The sequence below is a fragment of the Pholis gunnellus genome (assembly GCF_910591455.1).
Source record: "Pholis gunnellus genome assembly, chromosome: 3".
Taxonomy (NCBI): Eukaryota; Metazoa; Chordata; class Actinopteri; order Perciformes; family Pholidae; genus Pholis; species Pholis gunnellus.
The window spans coordinates 10,788,762-10,799,808 of record NC_136529.1 but is presented as its reverse complement, the minus strand read 5'-3'; the positions used below and the strand labels follow the sequence as shown (position 1 = coordinate 10,799,808).

The 11,047-nt window shown below is 42.1% G+C and overlaps 1 protein-coding gene across 1 annotated transcript; it reads right to left on the bottom strand.

The window, feature by feature from the left end:
* Nucleotides 1–4,734: 4,734 nt before the first annotated feature.
* On the bottom strand, nt 4,735–9,070 carry sp7 (Sp7 transcription factor). The gene is made up of 2 exons (XM_079156543.1): nt 8,979–9,070; nt 4,735–7,372 (listed from the first exon to the last, which is right to left on the bottom strand). The coding sequence occupies exons 1-2, from the start codon at nt 9,012–9,014 to the stop codon at nt 6,035–6,037; spliced, it is 1,374 nt and encodes a 457-aa protein (XP_079012669.1). The 5' UTR covers nt 9,015–9,070; the 3' UTR covers nt 4,735–6,034.
* Nucleotides 9,071–11,047: the final 1,977 nt, after the last annotated feature.

Genomic DNA, 11,047 nt, shown 5'->3' with positions numbered 1-11,047 from the left:
ACTTTCCTTTTCCCTGTCTTGGCCTGGCGCATTAGTATGTGTGGTTCTTTGGTCGCCAAAATCATCAGTAGATATCTCGAAGCATGGAGCTGTATGAATGCTCTTTTTCCCCCCTTCCACAATATGATGTGTTTCCTTTTTAGTGTGTGTTTTGATCCTTCTCTTGCAGCCAAGCTGTGCTGTGGTGAGGCGCGGGTTCGAGTGGCGCTCCTGTGTTATTTTTGGCAGCAGCAGCGGTTGGTGGCTGTTGAGGAGAGAGGAGACAGGAGGGGGGATAGCATGAAGCCCGAAAACCGAGGCTGTTTAAGGGATTTTTGTCTGAAGGAATTGCTTTGTAATGATCAGAAACTCATTATGGATGTGCGCGTGCGTGCACCCATGTAGGAATACACGCACACAGAAACAGACTGGCATGCACATTTGTTCATTTAGCACTTCACAAACACCTCGTATAGCTACGTGTTCTGATTTACAGACCACACACTCATAGTTGCTAAATTGCTTAACATGTGAAATGCTTAGTTTTTTTTATAGAATCAACGCCATCCATGTTTGATGGAGCCGACACTTGGATCTACCGGCACATTTAGATGTTTGGCCCTATTTATTTGTCCCAGTTACCCTGTTCCTGTCACATGGGAACTATATTCTTGTTTGTCAACCACTTTGGCAACGCTCTCTCTCTTCTGTGGGAGTCAGTCCGAGACACGCCGACCGCTCAGGCAACATGCAGTGTCAGACATTCACGCTCCTCCCTCTACGCTTCTGAAAAACACCATTCGAAAAAGATTTTCTCCAACTCTGCTGTTGGCCACAGATCAAGAGAACGTTATTGCTTGACTTTTATTTATTTATATATTGTGGTGGTAGTGTGTGTGAATGTATGCGTGCGTGCTTGTGTGTGTGTGTGTGCGCGGGTGAGTGATGTGTAATTGCGTATGTATGTGTGTTAACCCACAAAGATATTTCAATTTCTTCAGAATATTAAATAAACATGCAGCAGCAGCAGCAGCAGCTTCAGTGAAGCGCTGCCTGCCAGTGGGTTTTGGGTTGGATGGGTGGCGGTGCTGGTGGTGAAGGGGGAGAAGGGGTTTGTGGCCGTGGCTCTGGGGGGGTGAGGCAGCTCATGGTCAGGGCCCCCGCCGGACACACTGGCGCCTCGCGCTGGAGGACTTCTGAACCACCACACTCCTCCACCAAAACCCTGCCAACCCAGGCTCCCTGCTCCCGCTTCCAACCCAAATCACTCAGTTCTCTTTCTGCATTTTGACTCTCTCTCTCTCTCTCTCTCTCTCTCTCTCTCTCTCTCTCTCTCTCTCTCTCTCTCTCTCTCTCTCTTCTCCCTCCTTCCTCCCTGACTCTTTTTCCTTCATCAGTTTCCTCATTCAGTTGATCCAAATCCAGATTAATTTGCTATGTGGCTGCGTTCTCTTTTCTCACTTACCGCTGTATTGTAAGTGGCAGGTCTAAATGATTGTGTTTTCTCTACCTTTTCTCAAATCTCCCGCCCACCGCCTTCTACATTGTCTCTCTTAAATCCCTTCACTTAAAATGTTCCAAGGAAGTATTTAGTGGCTTGAAAAACGCCAACAGGAATGGTTTGGGCTACGTGTTAGTCAGAATACCATCATACCATCAAGATAAGCATTTTCAAAAGGAAAGAACAGTTTATGGGTGCCTTAGATATTTGTAAGGGTATTAGGCCATAATTGGCCATCAAATATTTTCCCAACCATCTCCAAGAGATATAAGGCTATTGTTCTTATCAATGAAAAAACAAACACCTTACACTGTGGTCAAAGTGAAAGGGAAGCTTTACTGAATGTGCAAATGACTAAATTATGTGTCAGGATTAGTTAATACATTAATCTACATGTACATAATGAGAACTACTTGTTATCAGAGCCTCAGCATGCACTTCATTCATGCCTTATGGCAAATGTAGTTATTAAAAAAAAAATCATAACTGCACCTACTGCTGCGTAGTTTAATTATGGATGTCAAACATCCTGAGTAGAGTGGATATGTCTTTACGTGTCACAAGTGCAACTTTCTGAACTTAATTTTCCCCTGGAAGCAATTTGTCATCCGGAGGCCATTAAATGGGAAGCATATTATCTTTTTAAAGGGGCACAGAGTCACCCGCAACCCTCCCACAGTTGCTATAAACAAAATGGCCTCGTTTAGTGCCGCATTTGGAGCACTGGGCTTTAAACTTTAAAGGCAGTGCTGGGCTAGAAAGCGCTGTGACATTGTAGAGTGGGAAATATGTAAAGCACTCCAAGTCTGATGATGCAAGCCACACAGACTGCTGTATGTTCCGTCAAAAGTGAGAAGGTGGTCTAACCTCCATCGCCAATGTAATAATGAGATAGGAAGCAGTGCTGCAAGATACAAGATTGTTGCATCAGCTGGAGAAATATATGGAGAAAAGCATTTAATCAGCGAGGCACATCTGTTGTGCTTTTCTGCAACATGGTGCTGTTTCCTAACAAATGTGAAGATGGCAAATTATACATGAAGTACATGTGCATGGTAGCCTGACCTTTTTACCTCTTGCCCGCTCTTATCTGTCCTGTTTTCCTCTTTAGCTCAGTTTTATTTAACCTGACCTGTCCTTCTCTTCAGGTCACGTTATGGTTCACTCAGGTCAGTTTACCTTTCCACTTTGCAAAAAAAAAGCCTTATCTTGTTTTTACTTACGGCCTGACTGCTGAGCCTCTGGGCGTGCTGACATTCTTTTCCCTTTTCTTCCCCCGCTCGGCCACAGAGTCCCAGTCACACCTGCAGACACCTGTGCTTTTGTCCTGCCTCATGCCTCCCACAAACCCCCCCAACCCGCCCTGCACTCCCCGTGCCTGTGGCCATTTCAGAGCACAGTCCCATTGTTTTACTTGACTATTGAGTTAGGACCAGATAATAACAGGAAAGGGAGATTCATTAGCATTTTCTTCAACACATCATGATGAGTTGTTCTCTCATTTAAAACAGCTGGAAACTCAGAGAGTTAAAAACTGGAGTAATTCATTAGGCGCAAGTTTATGTAGCTCGTCAAGTCTTATGGCTAAACCAAACATCGCTTGAGTGAATGTTTAAAATTGCTTCTTCGTGTTAGTGAGGTCGGAAATGGGCTTTGTGATGCTTTAACTTGTGTGTCTGGGATCCTCTGGAATAACCTTTTTAGTCCTAACAAATCTGTGTAATGCAGCAATTTTTTGTAAAAAAGAGTACAAGGGCACGAGTGGGCAAACCATATGGAACAGATTGTCCAGCTTCTTCTTCTGCCGCTATGTGTCACTGCATGTATATTTTTCTTTTTATGGCCTTATTTGAAGCAACACTTAATGTTTCCTGGCTTTCTAAATAAAAGAAGTAAAAATAAAGTTAAGGCTACAGAATGCCACCACCACCACTGCTAAGGGAGTGTATTTTAAAAATAATACCAGTAGCAGCAGAGGTTTTAAAAGCCACTGACCATCTTCTTAACCCCCCCACCCTCAGTCGCTGGCCTGACACACCCTGCCCATACCCCATTCCCCCTGTTTGCCTTTTATGTAGTGGACTCGACCGTGCGCCCACTTCAGACCACCATAAACATGTCGGTCCCTGATGACAGAGTCGGCCCCGGGACGTTTTATATAAATTGACCTCAACTACAGCTCATTAGAAGCCCTAAATTGGAACCATGCAGCCTGGGAAGTGTAAATGTTACATCAGGAGAGTCAGTAGCTTCAGGGGGGTTCCAGCTGTAAAGCTTCTCACTTCTGTGATGTAACTCTTTACTTTTATTTTTAAAAAGAAATGTTATCTTGTTGTTTTTCTTCTCTTCTTTTTAGAACCGGTAAAATCATGTCGTAGTAGGATGTCTGGGAGAAGGATTTTAACATAGTGCTGAAATAATTTTACCTGCGTATCTATTTCAACCATCACCTGTCAACCTCTTTGGTCACATGTGTTGTAGGCTTCATTTCCTGAGTCTACCGCTCTTTTAATGCAGAATGGGTAGTCCACCCAGCTCAAGTATTTTTATTAGTCTGTAATATAACCTCAGTGACCTGACTGGACATCAAGACACACGCACTTGTCGTGACTTTAACTTGTTATCTACGGTGACAGCACGGCCTCAAATTGGAGATTTTTGCCAGACTAAAGTATACTTGATGGTCAGCTCAGCTTCTCCTCTGCATTCGTATCTCCACATCACGTCTTTCGTCCTGCATCCTGCCTTAATTGGGGTCCTTTGTTTAACCGCCTCCCTCAATAAACAATACAACCACAACTCCCCTGTCCTAATCCCCTCTTCTCCTCTCTCCTGACTCTGCTGGAGCATCGCTCTCAGTAATTACCCCTCTCAAGCTTGAGAGTGGAGTAATTGTCTTGAGTGTAACTACAGTGGCTCTCTGAAAGGGGGTCATTGTGTGGAGTTAAGACTTTACTTGAGTGGACGGCTTTGTTTGTGCTGCAAAAGATAATGAAAGTATTTGGTTGGCCATGGTGAGGTGGAAATATAGTAAGATATGAAAAGAACGACAGTGAGTGAGGAGAGGATGAGGCGTGGAGGAGTGAGCTTCATTCTCAGAGAGCGACTGCTTCTCGTTTTATGTATTTTAAAACACCTCTACAAAAACACCAGTGGAGAACGTGCTTTTGAAATGTCTTTACTTTTGAAAGCACCAACATTGTCATGATTTCACACCACAACTTTTACAATATGTTTACCTTTATGAGGTGTAATGCGTTATCACTATTTACAGTATCTTATACACTCATTTCACAACAAGTCAGCAAACAGTGGTAGTTCGATTCTATGAGCAAAATTACAAACAACAATTTATGCTCTTATGTGTCTTTATACTGATGCAACATAGTGATCTTTTCATTGTGGAAAGTTACATAAAATATAGAAAATGCATAAGAAAGTAGAAAAATAACACACCTTACAATATCTATATATTGTTGTAAATATATAGTATGTACAAACAAGGAGAAACCCTTATTAATCATTACTTCAGGTGTGGAAGATTTCACAATTAAGAGATTATATAGAAATAGTTCACACGCACATCTAAATTCAAGATCTATAAATAAATCTTTAAAAACATAGTCCCAAACTCCACGTTATAACTAATAAATAAGAAAAAAAGTGTTAATTTAATACATTTTATTTTCTTATTGGCCAACTTTAACCATCTTGCGTTTATTCAGGCATTATATTTCCTGCAGGGTGCAAGATAATCTCCCATGTGTATAATTTAAGACATAAATTAGATTATTTATGTAAATATGAAATTAAATTAGACATCGTAAGAAGCAAACAGCAAACAAAAGTGAAATGCAAAACCCTTTACATCAAAACGTGTTTGGCAACAAGAAGCAGTAATTAAGACCGTCCTTTGATTGTTTCAAGAATAATGCGTAAGTATGAAAGTACAGCTGTAAATCAGATTTTTCTCTAGGCATGCAATGCTCCATCAACTCCATCATCCTAACCATAAGTCTCCTTCTAAACCTACTTTCCTTTTGCGGCTTCAGAGCTCTTTTCCTTCTGCTTTCGCAGATTACATTTCCCCAGTGGTTTGCCTCATTTTAAAGGCAGAAAATGTGTGCATGACTGTGTTTATTTGTATGTGTGTGTGTGTGTATATATGCATTATATATGCTGGTACTTTTGCACATATTACATCTGTGCTTTTGTATTTGCACATACGCGTGTTATATTTGTGTCCATGTACACCATGGCTTGGTTTTTCATAGTTATGTGTGTATTTGTGTCTGCCTACATACATTTGTGCATTGGTTCATGTTTGCTGGCTTGCCCATATTTGTGTGTGTGGTCCAGAGAAAATGAAGTGATTGCTACCTGCAACATGCTCAGTCATTTATCATATCAAGTCTTTTCAAACATGATCTGATATCCTTTGTATGTCTTGAAACAAAAAACTGTCTTTTTTTTTATTGAAAAGGTGAATTTTTCCACTGTAAAAAAACCAACCCATCATGTCTCAAATGGTACTAGATGGAAGACTTAATGAAGTCAGATCTCCAACAGTCCACTGCTGTTCTCCACTCCATTAGGTGTGCCAGTCTTCTCATCTCCGTTGGTGATTTGGTCAGCGACAGTATTGGTGGGTACTGCGCTGGCGTTGAGCTCTGTGGTCTCCTCACTCCGAGGATCTGTCTCTCCCTCCACAGCGACAGCTTTACCCTGCATTGCAGAATCTGCATGGGTCTTCTGGTGCTTGGAGAGGTGGTCGCTGCGTGTGAAACGCTTGTTGCACAGTAGACAGGTGAACTTCTTCTCCCGCGTGTGGGTGCGCACGTGCCTCTCCAGTTCGTCCGAGCGGGTGAAACGCTTCCCGCAGAACAGCCAGTTGCAAACAAAGGGTCGCTCGCCAGTGTGCCATCGCAGGTGGGCTTTGAGGTGGGAGGCCTTGCCGTAGACTTTCCCACAGCCTGGGATGTGGCAGCTGTGGACTGGCTTCTTCCTCAGGGATGCAGCCGAGGCCCCCAGCCTCTCCAGCTCCTGGCAGTTGGGGCAGTCACATGAGGACCGGGTGGGCGCACCCCCTCCGCTGTAGCCCCCTGATCCCCGAGCAGGCTTTAGGCCCATGGGACTCTCCATCGGCACAGGCTTGGGCTTGTACATGTCCTGGGGCAGCATGTGCTGAGATTGCTGGAGGAGGTGTGAGGAGGAGCCCAGCCCCACAGAAGGGTAAGGAGCCGAATTGAGTTGTGTAAAGTCGGTGCTGTAACTGGACAACTGTGGGCTAAGGGAGGCCTGTGGTGCCACAGGCTGCAGGGAGGCTTGGAGACCTCCATCCGCCTGGGGCTGGGTTGAGGACAGCCAGTTGGAGTTGGGGTGGACATCCCACCAGGAGGACGCGGCATTAGCTGGCGCAGCAGTAATGCCAGGGTGGATACCGGCCTTATACCAGGAGCCATAGGGGTGTGTCATATCCAGCGAGGTGTAGACACTGGTGAGGCAGTCAGCCGTAGCGTGGGCCTTGGACACTAAAAGAGACGGGTCCTGGGAGATGGAGGTTTGGAAGGAGTGGGAGAAAGGGTTATATTCTGTAGTGTAGCCTCCGGCTGAAGGAGGGGGGCTTCCAGTGGGGGTAAGCAGCCCGCCACCTCCTCCTCCTCCAGCTGTGGTGAAGGAGCCAGTGTAGGAGTCTGCCAGGCCACTGCCGTCTGCGGTCCGTCCGTTCTTAGATGTCTGAAGGTCAGAGGTCATGGTGTAGGGCTTCTTTACTGGAATAGCGCTGCCAATCTTACCGGGTGTAGCCGAATCCCTGATGGGGCTTGTGTTGCCAAACTTGTTACAGGTAGCAGTTAACATAGCCAGAGGACTGGAGCCATAGCGTGCGTCTTCCTGGAGGGGAGGAGACAAGGGAGAAAATAAGACTGTCTGTCGGCAGGAAATGGCTGCTTGCTGGTGCTGCTTCTGTCAGTGTCAACTCTAATAAAAAACGTATGTAAGACGGCCACCGCTGTATTTTCCTGCTCGCTCCGTTTTCAAAGTGGTCGGAGCAATTTCAAGCAGTGAATGTTTATGCTTGTGTAGGTTCTGCTCTGCTCAGCAAAGGGAGGAATTCCCTCAGTCTTTTGTTTCACTTAAACCACAAGCTATTCTTAATTTTGCATTCATGTTTGCATTAAACTTTGACCACCAGTCTTCACGGTCTCCTACATACATAAATATACATTGTTAATCATGTGTAGCCGCTGCACTGTTAACTGTAACAGTGACTCATTCATAGCAGTTATTCAGAGTTATCTTTCTCTTCTCTAGTAGTCACCATGGCATTGAAGCTTTTCGACAAGCTCATGGTACATTGTGCCACAACGGTCTCACCATTGTGCTGTTTAATTTTCTTATACAGATCAAGTTGATTTTTAATTCAGAACATTTCATGTACACATTCAGAATCTTAATTTTTCCTTTCCACTTTTCTCTACCAAAGGAATTTCCCTTCACATACTTTTTTTTGTATTCCCCTTTTCCATGTGCAGGGAACTAAACACCATAGCACAACATATCAGAGGCGCTGTGTCTGTCTTTGCTACCACACACTGTACACGTGGATATAGCTAATGACAAATCAATATTATAATCGTATTATATTTCTAGAGAACTTTACAGTGTTCATTTTGTAAGGGTTAGTTTACTGATGTTATTGTACTTTAAGTTGCATGTTACCTGCTGTGGTATAAACATAAGACTATTGTGATAATCCTATGTGGAATAAATATGTTGTACCGTTGCCGTTTTAAGTCCAGGCGTACATCTCTTTTTACTCCTAGCCTATAGCTTTAATCAAGTGTGAATAGAATATTATCATATCTTTAAGACGTAATCATGGTCTTTCTATACAGACTGACTCTCTTGATTCAGAGGTGATTAGTGGTCATCTCCTTCTCTTCCAAACAGCCCTGGGGTCAGCCCAGTTCTCAGGTTAATCACTACTGCTCCTACAATCGCTGCTGTTCTCTTAACTTCTTGCTCCGTCCGCTGACATCTGCACTTCTCATGGCCACGTGAGATAACTATTAAACAGTAAATTATCTTTATACTTTTCTATTTGCTCATGGATATAGGAACCGTATGCCCACAGGAAACGTAACTCCCAGGCTTATGCAAATATGGACAGAGTTAAAATGTGAGTTGTAAAGTTACATGATACTCAAACTCAGTCAGCAGCTCACCCTTAAACTTTAAATTACACATTAAGACCTAAGCTCTTTCTTCATTAATGCACATTATGATTTTCATAATCTTGTTATGTCACATGTTATTTATCAGTGATAAGTTATTATTAAAGAATATTCTTCAGACTTCAAATACCTTCAAACCAAACCAGGCTTTAGGTTTCCGCACTTCAACTTCATGACTTTAATATAAAGTCTAGCTGGAATTTCAACATCATAAAAGTTGAGTTTATATTAAAGGAAAAAAGAAGGAAAAAAGATCTACTTACAATCACATTCCCTACCTCCAGAATAGATGCGGCCATCCCTGAGAAACTAAATCCTAAGGAAGATGAGGGGAGCGAGAGAAGCGCAGCTCTGAGTCCCAGGACAGTTTGGAAGAAGTTGGGCACTCACGCGGGGAAGTGTTTTGAGGCACGGGAAGCCCGCCCCCTAATTACAGACTCTGGGCTCTTTGAAGACCGCTAAGAAGCAATACAAACCCAGAGATAGAGGAAACTGGAAGGCGATTGGTGGATAGAAAGAGGACATCCCACCTCCCCAAACAGAGAGTGTCGAATCATTTTTCAAGATAAATGCATGAATGGGTTACTCATCAATCACCATGTGGACATTATTTCAGTTCCACTGGCATTATTTTTTCCACTGGGATTATTCCAGTAGAGTCTGAAGGGAAAGACTCCAGTTTAACATCATCTCACAGAGAATTATCTTGCCGGATGATAGATTTAGACAAGCTGTAAATTGTGTTCATGCAGTTAGACACATTACTAAAGGAGCACTGTAAATAAGAAGTGAAAAACCGACTAAAGCTCTCTCCTGTTGTCCTCCTGAGAGAGGTAGAATAACAAAAGAACAAGTAGCCTAGGGCTGTGCCACATAAATAAAAAAAATTAAGCTGACCGAGTCTGTGGTTTCCATCTGAGATTTTATTATTCTGGCTTCAACCCTCTCTCTGTTTCCAATATTCTTAAACGCAGTTAACTGCTTTATAGACACTAACTGTAATGGTTAAAGAGACTGAACTACAGAGACAAGCAAAGCAGGAAAGGATCAAGCCATTAAATAAAATAAAGAAGAGATTATCACATCAAATAAAATGAAAAAAATGGTTAAATTAAGAGGGGGGGAAAGATTGTTTCCTCAAGTAAGACGTTTGATGAAAAGATGAAGAAAAGAGGAAAAGTTGGAAAATGTAAAAAATAAAAAGTCTAGCCAAAGATAGCTACAGTTTTAAATCTGTCCAAATATTTTCATTCATTTTCGGGTCTTGTTTAGAAATCTTTCAGAGGAAAATATGTATGCCCTTAATTTGGTAACTTAACAATTTTAAATGTATTTCGTCCCCAAACTCCCTTTAAGTTAATGGCAGTGGTGTCTCTGCCTGAAACTAAATGTAAACCATTTAACAACTATAATAAGAATCATAACTCCATACTGATTCATTATAAATCTTTAGGTTTATCAAATACTCCAGATAATTATTTATCCTTTCAAATCCTTTCAGATTCAAAATAATTACACAAAGTAATTTTTATTGTTGCATACATTTACATATATCAAATATTCATATACAGTCGAAACAAGCAAACATATGTAAAATGCAGTCATTAACTGCACTGATTTTAAACAACTTTATTCCTATGCAGTGTAACATCTTTGTCACAATGAACACACAAAGGAGAAAAGTATTATTTTAAAAGAAAATAAATCTGTATGTACTGAGAAAAAATATGCTCTTAAAGTTAAAAAGTTATCTTATTTAATATGCTATTATTAAACTGTGTGATGTTTATGAACTGAAGATACAATAGATTTCAGTAGATACAATTTATTTTGTCTTTCAGTTTTTAGAATTTCATTTATTGTTTGAAACAGTCAACAACTCAACTCTCAGTCTCGGGTGAGACAGATTCTCAGCGCCTTTTTGTGGGCGTCTCGTTTTCTGAAGGAGAGCACAGAAGATTAAAATTGTTGTCAAAAATAAACATATAATTTCTGTCCTTATTTTCTCCTTAATTACAGGGCATGGTCGGAGCTGGGCTTGTCGTTCTGGAGAGTCTGGCCCTCACATGAACACAGCGGCTATATTTGGCAGTCTGCTCTCCAACTGACCTTCATCCCTTTATTTCTTATTCCAGAAGTGGTGTGAGTAGAAGAACAAAGGCTGCTACATGCAGCAGTATACTATGTCACACACCCTTACAGGATTGTGTTTGCACTCATATAAACCTATAAACCTCACCTCAAACTGAAGGCAAAGTGTCACAGAAGGCCAAATATTACAACACCTGCTATCTATTTCATCTCTCTATCTGTCTGTCTCCTACAGATACAT

Coding starts and splice junctions, on each gene's coding strand:
- sp7 (XM_079156543.1), bottom strand. CDS start 9,014: ATGGCCGCATCTATTCTGGAGGTAGGGAATGTGATT. Junction 7,373..8,978: donor TGGAGGTAGGGAATGTGATT/GTAAGTAGATCT, acceptor CCTCCCCTCCAG/GAAGACGCACGCTATGGCTC.